Here is a 17,538-nt window from a genome sequence, read left to right as displayed (position 1 = left end):
TAAGCCTTTAAATTTATTTTTTGCTTTCTGTCAAAATTTCTAGTTTGGTTCGTCTATCACTGAGTTGGGATATCGCATTTTCACCTCTATTCTGTAAAACCCCATCAGACCCTCATTTATTTGTCTACGTAATTCCCAAAATAACTAATCTGACATTTATAACCTTTAACCTTTAATATATAAACTGAATCAGAGAAATGTTTTAAAGCAAAACAAATAGCAAACCGGAAATATATGCTCATCATTGACACAGATTGTCACGTGATTCAATTAAACCCAAAAACCTCCAAAATGGCAACTGCGATGTATCTCGAACACTATTTAGATAGTGAGTTTAAGTTACAGATATATATGACAAATTATATGAGTAAAATTACCTTCCTCAGCAATCTCCCCATTCATATTTATATGATCAGGTGGCATATAGTGTAGATACAAACGATGTCTCTTGAAGGAATGAGCGGCTCAGCTCGAAATATTTTTTTGGCGCAATTTTATAAATTTTCAAATGAATGTTTACACAAGTCAGAGGCAGTACTTAGTCACGGTAGTTGGTAATCTTAACTTGATAGCATTATCTTAACATGAAATAGATATTCCCATCTTGCTAACAAATTCATCACTCTTGCTTGCTACATTTCCTGTTTCTAATATTGAAAGTGAAACTTCTACTGACTGAAATTGCCTAATTGGTATGGAACCCGGAGAGCATGATTCATCTTGCAAAATTGCATGTATTCACAGAGACTTGAACCCTTAACCACTGTGTTACAAAGCACCACGTTAACTGACTGAGTCTGAGCTAAAGAAGTACATTTTTGTGTACTTCCTTACCTCAACTGCTTACTGTATGTCAAACATAAGTGTGGGTTTGTTGTGTGGCGGTTCTATCCTGACTCTGGGCGCTGGAAATTTTAGAACTTCACAAGGGTAACTCTCAGGCCAAATAAAAATATATGTGTGGTTCCAGTAACCCGACCGACCCTAGAACTTTTTTTTCATTTCTTAAAAATAAATTTTCAAACGATCAAATTTTGAGGATTATGAATTAAAATAATTAAATTCATAGATTTCTGTCATCTGAATTTCCATCACAAGTATCTGTTATGGCTAAAATGCAAGAATTCATAACAGAATGCAACAAAATTAACTAAAAACGTATCATGGCTGTTTATTTTACAACCACACACATGTAAAAATGTCGGACTTCTGGTTGGGGCGTGTATAATAAGGGAAACAATTTCGGTAAACACACGATTCTTTTCCGGATTTTGACATTTGAAAAAAAAAGAAAAAAAAAATTGCTGACCTACCGACCCTATTTTTTAAAAGTATGTAACTGGAACCACACATATATTTTTATTTGGCCTCACCCTCCCGCACAATTCTCTGGTACCCAGATTGGAGTTTAAACAAGAATAGGTTTATTGGGGGCTTTGGTTGGTCAATGTTGCCCCTTACTTTGACCTAAGGATCCATCTTAAATTCTTTTGACATCTCTCAGGTTTGTCTGTTTCAGCCAAGCATCCCGATGGGATATCTCCTAGTACTTCACCTTGCTCCACCATGATAACAGACTCTTAGTGATCTAGCACACCCCATGTGTAGGGGTGGGGATTGTCCTTGTAAACAATTGTAAATATGCGTTAGTCAGTCTTCACGCTGAGTGGCAGTCCAGGCTAGTAAAATTGCTCTTGGGCCTGTAAAAATCATATCTACAGGCTAACAGAAACTAACTAAAAAATTTCAAAAATTGAGCTCCGGGCCTGTAGTTTAAAAGTTCGTCGTGAAGACTGGTTAGTGACACATCTCCATTGATCCCAATAAGGAGTGTATTGGATTCAACTGTCTGTACCCTTTAACTCTTGTGGGGTTCTTCGGTAAAAGGAGGAATTTTATCAGTACTTGCAAACATTGTATTATCTATCGGGGATTTTTTAAGGGCTTGCTGTGTCTAGATCTGTAGTATGCAAGAGTGCATGTAAAATCTATAACATGACAATACTTATGTCAGTGAGGTTTTGACTTTTACAATGAGCTAAAACCACACTGCATAGTTAACTATTACATAGAAAGTACCTGAAATAACAAACGTAAAAACAATCCCAACAACAATAACTAATTGCCTGATTTATGAACTAAACAATAACAGAAAACAACTGAATTACATTCATTTGTGTATAACATTCATATTTTTTTTCTTTTGTAGGTTTGGAGACTTTACCGAGTGAACTCCAAAGAAACTTTAATTTAATGAGAGACTTGGATCAAAGGGCACAAGGTAAAATGGAATATCTGATCTTTATTATAAGAGCTAGAACACACTCAGGGTCTTGATTGAATCAATGTACTTGTACCTTAATGCCTTATTTTAAAGTATTTGTATTTTCATCTGATAAAAGTCATACTGATTACATACTCGATAAGGTTTTTTCAAGGCGAGTCCAGGGACTCATCATTTTTGGCCATGATGAGTCCAAAAGCAAGAAGAAAATATTTTATTGAAATATATATAACTTTTGCTATAAAATGATGATATTTGTGTTAAACTGTGTTCAGTTTATACAAAATATTTCAATTTTGATGCATATGTGGACTCACCAGTTTTGAAAATGGTGAGTCCAGACAGATTTTGAGGAGTGTTTACTTGGCTTTCTAAATCTTTCTGTTTGAACCTACAATATAGCCTTGAAACTACTTAGGCCCTTGTGAAAATTATTAAGCCTCGGCAGGCAGGAAAAACTTTGTATTTTATTTTATTTTTTTGTGAAAAATCAGTTTCGTTCTACAGAGAATTTTGTTGTTAACCTGTAATTAATGTTTGTTTCACATTGTATATTGTGGTATAATCTACATGTATGTGAAACTGAAGGAATGAGCCATGTTGAAACACTTTTAAGAGATTATCAGACATTTTTTAAAAGCATCAATGATAATTGTCAACAACTCATCTGCAAAAAAAAAGAAAAAAAGAATTGACACGGAGGGTTAAAACAGATCGGCAGGGTTGGGGGAAACATACAATCCTTTTTGCATGGCCTTATGACATATTCTTTTGGTATGAGTATTGGATTCAACCCGGAACTTGTTGATTATTGGTAATATTAATTATTCAGAAGACAAAAGGTTCTGAAATGGTGTAATTTTTAATCCACACCGGGTACCTTTGTCCTATATTAGTTAACCATGAAGTTGAATTCTTTGATTCATCAATTTTTATACGACCGCAAAAATTTTAATTTTTCGTCGTATATTGCTATCACGTTGGCGTCGTCGTCGTGCGAATACTTTTAGTTTTCGCACTCTAACTTTAGTTAAAGTGAATAGAAATCTATGAAATTTTAACACAAGGTTTATAACCACAAAAAGAAGGTTGGGATTGATTGTGGGAGTTTTGGTCCCAAAATTTTAGGAATTAGGGGCCAAAAAGGGCCCAAATAAGCATTTTCTTGGTATTCGCACTATAACTTTAGTTTAAGTAAATAGAAATCTATGAAATTTTGACACAAGGTTTATGACCACAAAAGGAAGGTTGGGATTGATTTTGGGAGTTTTAGTTCAAACAGTTTAGGAATTAGGGGCCAAAAAAGGGCCCTAATAAGCATTATTCTTGGTTTTCGCACAATAACTTTAGTATAAGTAAATAGAAATCAATGAAATTTAAACACAAGGTTTATGACCACAAAAGGAAGGTTGGGATTGATTTTGGGAGTTGAGGTCTGAACAGTTTAGGAATTAGGGGCCAAAAAGGGGCCCAAGTAAGCATTATTCTTGGTTTTCGCACCATAACTTTAGTATAAGTAAATGAAATCTTTGAAATTTAAACACAAGGTTTATGACCTTAAAAGGAAGGTTGGGTTTGATTTTGGGAGTTTTGGTCCCAACAGGTTTTTAGGAATAAGGGCCCCAAAGGGTTCAAAATTGAACTTTGTTTGATTTCATTAAAAATTGAATAATTGAGATTCTTTGATATGCTGGATCTAACTGTGTATGTAGATTCTTAATTTTTGGTCCGGTTTTCCAATTGGTCTACATTAAGGTCCAAAGGGTCCAAAATTAAACTTAGTTTGATTTTAACAAAAATTGAATCCTTGGGGTTCTTTGATATGCTGAATCTAAAAATGTACTTATATTTTCAATTGTACAGTATTGCGCAATAGCAAGCGATATCTAATTGCACAATATTGTGCAATAGCAAGAAATTTTCAATTGATTGGAGTTATCTTTCTTAGTCCAGAATAGTAGTTGAATCAACTTAAATCATTGTTTTATACAATACACAATGTATATTCACTTTTACTACCAACTGATAAATTAAAACAATCTTTACCATTCAGTGATAACAAGCATTTTTTGTTACATTTTAATATTTTATGATGTATTTAAATGAGTAGTTATTGTTGCAAACTCCATTAGAAATTTGAATTGAGATCAGTTTTGAAAAAAAGGAAAGGGGGATGTGAAAAAAAAATGGTGGGGGGGGGGGGGGGTTAAATTTTTCTCATTTCAGATTTCATAAATAAAAAGAAAATTTCTTCAAACATTTTTTTGAGAGAATTAATATTCAGCAGCATAGTGATTGCTCAAAGACAAAAAAATTATTTTAAGTTCATTAGACCACATTCATTCTGTGTCCAAAACCTATGCTGTGTCAACTATTTAATCACAATCCAAATTTAGAGCTGAATCCAGCTTGAATGTTGTGTCCATACTTGCCCCAACCGTTCAGGGTTCAACCTCTGCGGTCGTATAAAGCGGCACCCTGCGGAGCATCTGGTTACCCCATGCTGGCTAACAAATTGCATCTTGTTATTTTAGTAGTAAGGCCTTAATTAATATACATGTATTGTTTGCTTCCCCAATCCCAACCCTGCCAAGCCATGTGTGGGTGGGTAGGTAGGTGGGTAAATAATTTTATTTATCCAAAAAGTCTAAATATTATCAGATGATCTGGCAAGCCCAAAAATCAGAGATGAATAAAATAATATTTGACAGTAAAACTTTATGAGTAGGACCATTTTTGCAGGGTCGATCAGGATTGGAGAAAGAAACAATATTTTATTTCAGGCCTAAAGATACTAAAAATACTTAAGAAAAATGCAAATGTTGAATTTTTGGATCTTGGCAAGTGTGAGGGAAATTAAAGGATGGTGTTGTTTTTGTTACATGATTAGAATACCATTTGTATTTGGGATTTTCAGTTACCCAAACAAATTGTCCATTCTCATGACAACAAAAATGAAAAATGAGATTGTACTGCTACAATGAAACACTTTGCAGTCTATCGATAACTTGTGTTAGATAAGTTTGCTCTATTAATATTGTCTTTGAAAAATAGCTTGACCTGTATTCCCCCTCTTATTTTGTGTGAAAATGTTTGTTATTTTTTCATTTCCGAAATTAGAGATAAAATTCATCAATGGTGTATTGAGGTAATTCTTACTATATAGCTACAATACATGCTTTGATCTGACCATCTTTCGAGAACCCTTTATTTTGTAACCTCATTTATTATCAATTGTATTCTAGATCTGATGAAGGAAATAGACAAGATGGCCGTGGACTATCTTGGAGGTGTCAGAGGTCTGTCACCGGAAAAACGCACAGAACAGTTAGATTCAATAGAAAAAATGTTCTCTAAAAGTAAAGAATTTGGGGATGACAAAGTACAGTTAGCCATGCAGACATATGAAATGGTAAGATCTTAAAAAGGATTTTGAAAAATAAAATCTTTAACATGTTTAAAGACAATTTTTGTGCAATCAAACGAAAATATGGAGAAAAAAAAATTATATTTAAACTCATCATAGTTACCAAGCTTAACACATTTCATGCCAGATACAAGTTTTTGTTACATAGATTCATCAGTGAGACTTGAACCAAATTTAAAAAAAAAAAGTTGGAAGAGCATTGAGCACCTCAAATTTCATAAGGTTTTGCACAATCAGGTTGAGTTGAATTACATGTGTAACAATATAAGTGCAAAAAATACACCTTATCACTATTTGTCCGCCATTACTGGATATAACACAGGTTCCCGTAAAATTTTGACGTTTTAAAACTAAATATCTGACCCCACTATGGAAAAGTGATTGTTGTATGTATCAAAGGTTCAAGCAGCCAGGTCAGCCGGGATTAGCGATAAGGTGTATATTGGACTAGTATAGAAAACCATAGACATTTTAAACTGTTCTTTATTACGTGTATGAATTTTTGGATATGATATAATTGAAGATTATTTTTCTCTATAAATAAGGCCATTAGTCCTATGTTATCTTCTTATGGTAAAAGGCTTCAATATGTATTTAATGAAATCCAACCTTTTAAGGTGGTACCCAACACTTTGACTAAAATTAATTTGGCTCGTTTAATTTTCTTAAAAATTTTACAAATTATTTACTTTGACCCATTGACAAAAATATAAATTTTTTAGAAAAATTGAACCAACTGTTTTATCACTAGTTATATAGCAGTTTGACAAACACTAATTTTGATCATTGAAAAGCTTAATATTCCCTTAACAACACAACGTTATTAATCTTTAGCTGATTTTACAGAGTTATCTCCTTGTAGTGTTAGGTACCACCTTAAGGTAGCACAATACAAAGATTTTATAACTCCAACTCCCAAGTTTTAAAATGCTGTAACTTTCTTAATAAAGCTTGAAAATTTATAAAAGTGGTAGTTTTGGATAGCTAACAGATTACTCTTTCAAATAAATGCAATGTTAGTATTATGCTTTAATTATGTAACCAATTATAATGTTAACTGTGTCTAAAATATTTTTCACCAAATTTCCACTTTCAAATGAAATTAGCTTCTGCATAGGTATCCCTAGAGGGTTGATTTTATTATATGTTGTTCCTATGGCCATTATCTACAAAAGGGTGTCTCAGATTTTAGATAGAATGTATAGAACAAATTTTACACCTAATTAATCATCATCTTCTTTTATGTGGTTAGGATGTTTACACTAATTAGAGATTTGTGAGAGAATGGAATACCATAGAGACAATCTGAGACACCCTTTTGAAGCCCAAAATGTGTTGATTAAGATTTCGTTAAAATTTTTAGTATAGTTAAAGAGATGATAGAGCTAAATTCATTCAAGTGAACATACCCAGATTTTGCCACTAATTACATAATAATTGATTACATAATGATTGCATAATAAAAATATTGCATTCATTTAAAAGATAAATCTTTTATCTATCTATATATACCTCTTTTATTATTTTCTATGCATTCATAAGAAAGTTACAGCATTTCAAAGGTTAGTGATTGGAAGTAAAAAAATCTTTGTATTGTACATGTGCTACCTTAAGAGGTATTTTGAAATTGAAAAGAAAACTTGTTTTTTGTTTTTTATTTGGTCGGGTTGTTGTCTCTTTGACACATTCCCCATTTCCATTCTCAATTTTATTATTGATAATAAAACTTGTTAAATTTCAGGTTGATAAGCATATACGAAAGCTAGATGCTGATCTTGCGAGGTTCGAAGCAGATTTAAAAGAAAAAAGTTCATCATCTAGTCAACATAAAGGAGATTCAGACTCAGGCAAAAAACGTGAGGGGATAGAAATCGGTTAAATTGAATTTAAAATGAAGTTATGCGAACTGGCAAAGATTTGAAATGAAATATCTTGGTATACAGATTCAATCGCCCAAAACAAAAGATGATTTGAATTTTGATTATAAACATAATTATTATTTTGACTACTGACTGACATGAAAAAAGCAAGCAAGCTACGAAAAATTAAAAGTTTAAGTTTCTAGTGTTAAAAAAAAGAAAACCTTTACATTTAATATGCGAGCTGGGTCAGACAGAAATTGACCGTCTGCAAATATATATAAATACCTCTACTAACTTATTTCAGGTTGTAAAAATCAACGTCTGTAACAGTTTGACAATTCAGTTGATAGAAGAACACATAAAAACAGAAAAAAATCATCTTTTATCAGTCTTAACGATAAACTATAAAAACTACAGGCCCGGAGCTCAATTTTTGAAAATTTTTAGTTAGATTCTGTTGGCCTTTTGATATGATTTTTACAGGCCCGAGAGCAATTTTACTAGCCTGGGCTGTCTGGACTGCCACTCAGCATGAAGACTGTTTTATTTCTTATTTGAAAGTTCCAAAATAAATCAAAGTCTTTGCACATGTTTATAATGCATTTGAATTTGGTTGATTTCTATCAGCTCGTCTGTTGAAATCTTTGAAACAACATTAAAGTAGCAAAAAATAAATGTATCCCACCTAAAGGTGAAGAAAATTGCAAAGATTTGTTGATAATTTTCAATCATTTAGGAATTATATATAATCATCTCAAAAAAAAAGAGCAAAACATATGATATATACACTGGTTGTACAGCACTCTTAAGATAAAATGACAGAAAGCTGCAAGAGTTGTTTCCCTTTCACCATATACAATGCAATACACAACATTTGATACATTTTATTTATAAGGTGATTTCAAGTTCAAGAAAGTTTTTTTAATGACTTTACATTTAATGCTTATTTTGCAGTTAAAGGAAAAGAAAAGAAAAAGAGAAAATCAATGAAAGAAGAATTTGAAGATGAAATACCCCGGAAAAAGAAAAAGAAGGGAGCACCACTGTATGCATTAATTAAGAATTACTTTATAACTTTTGAAAATTTAAACAGCTTACATATTTGAATATTTATTTGTCAATACTCTACATGTGAGTTACTCACCTTCTGTGTTTAGAGATTGGAGATTTTTATTTAGACTGTAAACATACCAAAGAGTTTCAGACATAACAGCAGGGATAGAACTTAAGACTTTGGCAATGGTAGCCCACAGCTTAAATTATGTAGCCAATATATATAGTCCTATACAAGAAAAGCAGAAATTTAAGTAGCCCACACCAAATTTTAGGGGCCATTGGCCTGTGGGCCCCTGCTAATTTCATACCCTGAACAGGAAATATTGGTCTATTCAGAACCAGAACATAATATTCTAGCAGTTTAACACGTTTTCATAATGACTTTTATTGTTATTCAGTTTAACAACAAATCATCATTTCAGTGTCTATCTTGTCTATATTTAAAAAATTACTTGCTGAACGATCAACATTTAACCATGGATGCAGATTCTTTAAAAAACGTGGTACATACCAAAGCTTAACTTTTTAGCATTAAACTTAAATAATACACAATATTTCGTAACACTGGACATACATGTAAATAAATATTGGAAATCATCAGACAACCAAAATGAATAAATACAAATTATTTTTCAGATCTCCTGAACCTGAAGCAGCACCCATTACAGTCCCACTTATATCCATAACACACCCTTCAGATGTACTAGATATGCCTGTAGACCCTAATGAACCTACATACTGTCTATGTCACCAGGTCTCTTACGGTGAAATGATTGGCTGTGATAATGCTGATGTGAGTATACAAATTCTGTGGTTTGATAGGCAAAATGATTAGAGTGCCCTTAATAAAGTGGTTAAATCAAAACAAATGTTTATTGTATCAAATTATATAACTCCTGCATGTTTTTCAAGCTTCAATTTAAGTGTTAAGACTTAGCAATTAAATGTACCAGTTGGTAGATATACATGAATGTAAGATGTGTGTGATTAAATTCAATAGGACTACGATCACGTTACCAAAATACTACATGGATTCATTTTTTTTCGTGCAAATTCAAATATTAAACGAATTACAAATTTTCTATAGGCTATGTATGCAAAGATATAGTCACGAAATCAAATACCCATTAAAATGCAAGTATTCCTCAATCAAGGAAAATTGATATCTATAGGACATATAGCTATGTATACAAGAAGACTGGTCTATACAATACTTGGATTTTCTGTCTTATTTTGCTATCACATCAATTGCATGAAAAAATCCAAGGCATTAAAAAAATGATTTTTGGAGACAAACACATTTATTTGAAGTGCAAATTTGGTGTTGATGCATAAAAAGTTTATTATTGAAATCTCAAAAATAACATTTTTTTTCAAATAACGAAAAAAGTTCTGTGTGTAATTGTTTTTCCTTTATTTTAGTGTCCAATTGAATGGTTTCATTTTGCTTGTGTTGGACTAACAATCAAACCTAAGGGTAAATGGTTTTGTCCCAGATGTTCAGAAGAGCGGAAAAAGAAATAAAGCAACATGGATTAGGAGAAGAAAGTGCTCGTTTTTATTTGTAAAACACATCATCGGTGCATTTATTGTCTGTTAATGTTCATTTTGTAGTATATTAAAAAGAAAAAAAATATCATTACAGTTATTTTCCTAATGCATGTAGAGTAGGACTTTGGTGAGCTTGCTTGCTTTGTTTGTATATTGTACAATTGTAATTGGGATAACGTCCAATCAAATAAATGAATACATTAATATGATGTACACAGGTTTAACTAAGCTTATATATATACTGTTTGTAGATATATATCTTGGATGAGGTAATGTTTATACAAAATAAGCAAGCAATGCCAACCAAAGTTTTACTCTACAAGCAGTAGGAAATTAACTCTAACAATCGTTTCATTTACCATGTGGTTTGTGGTATTTTTCTCTCTCATTAAATTATATATTTTCCATAATAATCATGACAAATTAAGACTTCAAATTACAATATAAAATTTTTTAGGTTTTTTTATAGTTGGTTGGGAACCATTCAAGATTTCAATCAAAATTTATAAGTGCTTATTTTTCAAACAACTATTTTTTCTTTCTGTTTAGTTAATTTATAGAAACTCAAATCTTAAAAGTCTAACATTGTAAAACACTTTAAAAAAGAGATGTATAATTTTTAGGATAGTAGAAACGATTGTCCCATTTCAAGGAATTTTAAATTCTCTTGAAAACAGTAAGTAAATTAAAATGCAAAACACAGTTGATGCATTCATTAAAAAAACTTCAATTTTTATGAGCTCTATCATGTCTATTTTCAGTGATATTGTTTGCCTCAAGTTAATGGAGAATAAAGGCTTTTTCCCCTGGAGAAGAAATCCCATTTGAAAAAAAAATGGCTTAAAATTATTCCCATTGTGCAGTCTCAGTAGTAATTTTGCATGAATACAAACTAAAAAACACTAGTTGATACATTTTTCATGCCTAAAATTACCATAGTTGCAGATTTGAGGGTCTATTTGTGTATCACCACTGACAAAAAGGAGTCTATTTTCAAGGCAGGGTTAGACTCTTGAAAGGGGGTCTGTAAATTGAAGTTTCAGTCAAATTCATGGTTTAATCTAAATTTCCCAATTTGATGAAAATTACGCATACATGTATTTTCCCAATAAAAAAAGGTAGAGGTAGTTTTGAAAAAAGCCAACATTATTACTGATTTTGTGTTTATTTGTTTGTTATTTTAAGAGAAACTTCAGGTTTTACTGAAGAAAATTAATCATTTAGTATTTTATGTATCTCCACTGTTTTTCGTATTTTTGCATCTGAATTTGACGAAAATATATGTTTATTAGTTGAGAAGCAATCATGGCATGATATAATACAAAGAAATTTTTAGAAGTATTAATGTATTTTTACATCATAAATTAATGCATAGTATACCTAAATGGTCAATATTTCAGATTACAATGAAATCATGTATGCATATAGATCTTTTGAAATGGACTTGACTTAAAAATTGCATACTGAGCATTTGTTCAAATTTTAAGAAAGTAAGTGAGAAAAAGCCTTAAATTTTTGAGAATCGGGGGGTAGAAGGGAAGAAAGACCCTAACATCCTTTTTTTCCCTATTCAGAATTTGTTTTCCTTATAACTTAAATATTTGTAAAGCAAGATAATCAAATTATAAGTGCCATTCTTGTATTTTCTTTGTTCATGGTTAAAAAAATAAATCACCATAAAATGTAATTATTAGGTATTTAAAAACCTTTTGTCTAATATCTGAATATCAATGAACTGTAAAAATTGTATTGTAAATCTATTGATTTTCATAGTATTTGAATTTTTATGGTGTGCACACAACAGTTGAAGGCATATTGTTTTCCACTCTGTGTCCATTGTTTATCATGCTAAAATTTGGTTCAAGGTAGTTATTTTACAACATGGGGTCATTGCAAGCAGCAATGTGAAAAGTATGTTCAATTTGGGCTTAATATCCAAAATATTTAAACCTAATTTTTTTTTACCAAATCCACGAAATTAAAAAAAGAACCAAAAAAGCAGCCCTGTTATTATTCTATAGGTATGCATCAAGTGTATGATATAGTCCCCAGTGGGATGCATTGTTTTTTATTTGAGCAACGTCTGAGCTAGATTGGGGAAAGTCTTTTCCTCAAAATATAATTGTGACCTATAGCTTCATAGCTTTGTTTATAAGAAATCTCATTTTGCCATCATGTGATAAATTGTTGTTTATTTTGTTTAGTGACATTTGTACATTGCATTGTGGGTAAAAATAATTATTGTGAAAGTCAAGTGAAAATGTAGTTTTGAAAGTGACTAAAGTTTGATTTATTCTTCCAAAAACAACTGATTAAAAAAAATGATAACAAATTGTGATTATAATTGGTAGCATTTTTTTTCTAAAAATCATGGTGACAAAAAGGCATTTTTGTAAACTTTTGTTGGATTTAAAAATTTGTGATCCAAAAATAGTTAAAGGGATAGTAGCTACGATTTTGACCATACATGTCATACATACATGTTGTGTGCCTATTCATCTCATTAATTATGCATCAGGTTTACTTCCCGAACTTTGCCGACACAGCGAGTGAGCTAACCAAGATATATATAGATACGAACACGTGCTTTTTGTTGTCTTACATATTTGATAATTACTCTATATTAAACGTACATATTTGACGCCATTTATCAAATTATGTAAATAAAAAATATAACAAATACCGGCATATTATTCCAACCCAAGATTCTCCAACAATGGCGATATTATACACTTGTTATTACATTTGTATGACTTAACCATGCCGATAATGTATACACGTGTTTGTGTTAAATTGGGGCCTCCATGATGGATACACTTGAAAAATAATACTAAAGTTTAGGAAGTTGATTTATAATTTCTTCTAAGGTGGGAGATTACTGCCCGTAAATTTATAAACATATTTTTGACAATTATGAACACATTGAGATTTTTGTTCATGTCATCTGGAAGATTGAAGAAATGTAAACATTACGCAAACCGTCGGCTACTTCTGTTTGACTTTGCCTGCGTCGCCGGTGTTTTGAGTGATTTTAATGACCGATCTCGTTGACGGTTTTTATTTTTAATTTACAATAACTTGTCTGCACCTCTTTTTTTATTTCTTTTCTCGCTGAAACTGTAAATTCACGTACTATTTCCGCGATGACATTCCCATGTTCGACCATTTTCCCTTCGAGGCACAATGTGCGATTGAAGAGTAAAGGTCATATGAATAAGGGTTGGGCTTAACATCGAATTATTATCTATAGACAATAAATAAATGTAGGTGTTAAACGTTAAAAAGCTTCTAAACGCTTAATGGAATGTAACCAGTAATTGTTTTAATCATAATTATTTTACTTTTTGTACAAAATCCGGCATATAGATTAAAAAAGTAATTTTAATGAAAATCGTAGCTGCTATCCGTTTAAAAGTATGATACACATTATCCCAAAATAATTTTTGTCATAGTATGTGGTCATAATAATTCAAATGAAAATCCATATAGAAATAATCCAAAATTGATTTATTTTTTTTCTTTTATTCAGAGTGCATATTTATAGCATTATCAGTTGAAAAAAACCAAACTATTAGTAGACTTTACTGTCTTATTATCATTTTGTGTAAACAATGTATTTTAAGACTTATCATATTACAAATACATAGGCAGTATAGATTATGCTGGGTATAAAAAACAGTGTTCAAAATTATTATAGCATTTTCAAATTCTTGAATTTAATATTCCACAATCAAAATATTTTTTGTCAGTATTTAAGCTTCAATATTAGATCTTTGCAGTTTTTTGTTAGATTTTTAGCAGTTTTTTCTAGTGCTATGTTTTCTATGACCATAAAATGTCTACAGTAGGAATTCAGTTGAGTGCTACCTTATATTTCGACAGTAGAACCTTAAAATAAAAAATTAAAATTTTTAGTCATGTTTGAATTGATAGTTGGTTTAAGTGAGCCGAAGTTATTTTATGTGTATGTATACGTGAAAGAGATTATATGTATGAATGATTTTAGATATTGCATATGAAAGTGTGAACTTAATTATTGAAAAACCTTTTGGATTGTGATCTTTCTCAAGGGAAATCAATAAATGTATTTCTGTAAAGTCATTTTTTTTGGAAAAGTTTGATTACTGCACACAATCATGAAAATGAAAAAGAATAGATATTGCAGAACATTAAACTAAATTGTTAAATACATGTATGATTGTGATAATTTGCAATAGTCTAGGACGATGACATACATCGTATGTTTGAAAAAGGTTAGACTGGGATTCTGGCTTTTTTGCATAGGTTAAACCCCCATTTCATTGGGTAGAATTATTTTAGGAAAGTATGTCTGAAAATAAACGTTCTAGGGTCGTTTTGGATGCAGTTAACAATTTTTTGAAACCTTAATTTACACTTTATTTACAGCTTTCTAAAATGTTTAATGACTGTTTGTAGATTTTCTTTGAAGATATTTAAAAAAAAAAAAAATCAATATTAATTTTAAAGTTGACAGTAATATCTACATTAGAAATACATGTCTCTTGATATTTTTATTGTTAGTTTATGTCTGAATGAGATATTTTTGAATGCAGCCTGGGTAAAGGATGTTGACCTAAGTTAGAGAATGTAAGTCCTATGTTTTTTTCAACCATTTTCATTAATATATGTCAAAGATTCTAAGTAACACAGATTTTGAAAATTCAGTATCATTTGAAAGCTTAATAAATATTGTTGAAACTAACTGTGAGAAACACATTACTGATTTAAACAGTTACCTCTGTTGACTTAGATTTACATGTATACTTTTGAGAGAGCTAGAGAAACTATTTTGCATGTATAAGAGGGAGATATTATTTTGCATGTATAAGAGGGAGAGATTATGTTATGTATGAGAAATTTGCATGATAAAAGTTGTAAATATTAGACACCCAGTGTCACTATTGTTTTATTGTTATTCACAATAAAAAATCATTTGAAATTCTGTTTGTTTGTTTCTATAGCTTTCAGATTGGTAAATTTTGAGGATCAGAAATGGTGTTAATTTGTCTGTTAATTTTAATATGGTCAAATTTTTGTTTGATCAGTTTCAACATATTTTTTCGTCTCGTCTTGACAGAGTCAAAAAGCGAGACATATGTATGCTGGTTCCACCGTCAGCAGCATCCTCGTCAATAATGTATTAGTTTGTGATTAGGTCTCGTTTGTGGTGAACCACAATAGGTAAAAAACAAAGTGGTAGGTCAATGGTGTTTGGGCTGCAGTTGTGTAATCATTGGCATATGGAGATTATTTGGCTTCGACCCCTAAGTCATGGTCTATTGACTTTGAAAATTTTGCATAGTTTACATGTATTAGTTTGTGATTAGGTCAGTTAACTATGAACTGATAATGTTTAGTCAATGATATTTGGTATGCAACTATATTGACATTTGCAAGTATTGTTTCCATGGAGATTATTAATCCCCTCCCCCTCATCATGGTTCATTGACTTTGAAACTTTTACTTAGTTTACAAGTTAACGCCTGTGTTTAAGTTTCTTAAAGTGAATTTCTTGTTAAAAGTCAATGGTATTTGTTATGCAGCTGTATTTGCATTGGCACATCTTATTTCCAAGGATATTGTTTAGCCATGTACCTTCAGTCAGGGTACATCATCTTTGATTATTTGCACAAATTACATATTAAAGTATTGCTATTTTAATTTCATCAGTTGCATTATCAAAATTCCAAAAAGGCGAGACATATCTTAGTAAAACCCAAACCATATAGTAAGCTATAAAAGGCCCCTAACGTGTACCTGGTTAAAATGCTGAGGGCTATTCCATTAACATGAATGTCTAAAAGAAGTTTTATTTTTGGACATAAGTTGTTTGATACATGCAAAATTAAAATTCCTCAATTTGATGGTTGTGTGTATATAATGGGAGTTTGAAGTTCTCATCTTATGGAAAAAAAAGTGAAATCACAAAAATACTGAACTTAGAGGAAAATCAATTCGGAAAGTCCATAATCACATGGCAAAATCAAATAACAAAACGCATCAAAAACGAATGGACAAGAACTGTCAAATTCCTGACTTGGTACAGACATTTTCAAATGTAGAAAATGGTGGATTAAACCTGGTTTTATAGCGAAATGAACGCAAGGTTTGGTATTTTACATGTACCAGTATTCTTTTTTGATGAAAGAGTTTACCAAATCTGCGCTTCTGTCATTTTGAAATCTTATCAGACTTGAGTTATATATATAGGTATTGATCTATTTTTTTGTCTCAACTGCGACGTAAGATTCAGAAAGCAAGACATAGGCGTAACAAATCGGTGTCAGTCATGATTGAGTAGACTATTTTGTTTTAAGCTCGAATAAGTTAACTATTTTCGGAACTAAAGAGGCTAGATATTGTCTAATATAACACCTCCTCCTTTATGTGTTTCACCATCGCCTTGAAAATGCATGAAACATTTGCCACTGGACGTTAAGCAACCATCAGTCAATAGTTGAAGGTTTAAATTGATAACAAATTAATTAAACAGTTTGATATTCAATTTAAAACATTGAATTGAAAAGAAGTTATGAAATATCCCACAGGATTTACCTTATTTAAACAAAAAAATACTCAGAAAAGGTGATGAAATTTCTTCAATCGAAATTGTACATTTTCTTTTTGATTTTTTTCATGAAATTAAAGCTTTTAGTTCATTACTATAAATAATCGAGTGATATATTTGCATCTCGACACTAACTAAAAGTTACAATTGACAGGGGCCAATCCAGACATTTTTAAAAAGGGGGTTCTGAATCCAGGATAAAGTGGGGTCAAACCATATGTCCTAATTCAAATGCATTAATCGTCAAAAAACGGTCCAAATCCTGATTGAATATTTCTTCTCAGCATCGAACTATTTAAAACTTTATGAAAATAATAAAAGAAAATAATTAATTAATTTTGCCGCGACTGAAGCAACTATCCGATTTGACCTTACAAACGTACAATGAAATACATAATGGTATAATGAGACAATTTTCATTATCTATTTACAGACTTTATAACTTGTTTGTCACTCCCATAGGTCGAATTAAATGTTTTTATCGGTCACAACTAGAAGCCTTTTTCATGCTTCATGTTTTGTATCGAGCCTGTAACGTTTTGTCGCAGAAGCAAGACATTTGCAGTACTGAATGCCGTCGTCTTCGTCAGACATCGATTTCTTTGTCAACCTGTCGTTATTTTTTTTGTTTATGAAACTTGGATAAAAGAAGCTTTTTGAGAGAAAAAGGAAGCATCCAGAGTTAAATATTGCAAAGCGCTATCACTTTTATTTAGTTTTTCAATGTTATTGATCATTTTTTTTTCAATAGTTATTTACTATGTTAGGT

At 31.2% G+C, this 17,538-nt stretch overlaps 1 protein-coding gene across 1 annotated transcript; it reads left to right on the top strand.

Moving 5' to 3' along the window:
• The first annotated feature begins 227 nt into the window (after positions 1-227).
• Positions 228-15,140, top strand: LOC143057241 (inhibitor of growth protein 5-like). The gene is made up of 7 exons (XM_076230511.1): positions 228-328; positions 2,210-2,281; positions 5,530-5,696; positions 7,453-7,567; positions 8,528-8,618; positions 9,266-9,422; positions 10,052-15,140. Exons 1-7 carry the CDS (start codon positions 235-237, stop codon positions 10,151-10,153), a joined length of 798 nt encoding a protein of 265 aa, XP_076086626.1. The 5' UTR covers positions 228-234; the 3' UTR covers positions 10,154-15,140.
• The last annotated feature ends 2,398 nt before the right edge of the window (positions 15,141-17,538 follow it).

Source organism: Mytilus galloprovincialis, chromosome 13 (assembly GCF_965363235.1).
Source record: "Mytilus galloprovincialis chromosome 13, xbMytGall1.hap1.1, whole genome shotgun sequence".
Lineage (NCBI taxonomy): Eukaryota > Metazoa > Mollusca > Bivalvia > Mytilida > Mytilidae > Mytilus > Mytilus galloprovincialis.
The sequence above is the reverse complement of the archived record's forward strand: the minus strand, read 5'-3'. Positions and strand labels throughout refer to the sequence as shown.

What these genes read in the sequence shown, in the direction of transcription:
- LOC143057241 (XM_076230511.1), top strand. Translation starts at nt 235, where the DNA reads ATGCTCATCATTGACACAGATTGTCACGTGATTCAATTAAACCCAAAA. An exon ending in CTTGGATCAAAGGGCACAAG is followed by an intron (nt 2,282 to 5,529) that starts GTAAAATGGAAT and finishes ATTGTATTCTAG; the next exon opens with ATCTGATGAAGGAAATAGAC. An exon ending in AAAAAGAAGGGAGCACCACT is followed by an intron (nt 8,619 to 9,265) that starts GTATGCATTAAT and finishes ATTATTTTTCAG; the next exon opens with ATCTCCTGAACCTGAAGCAG.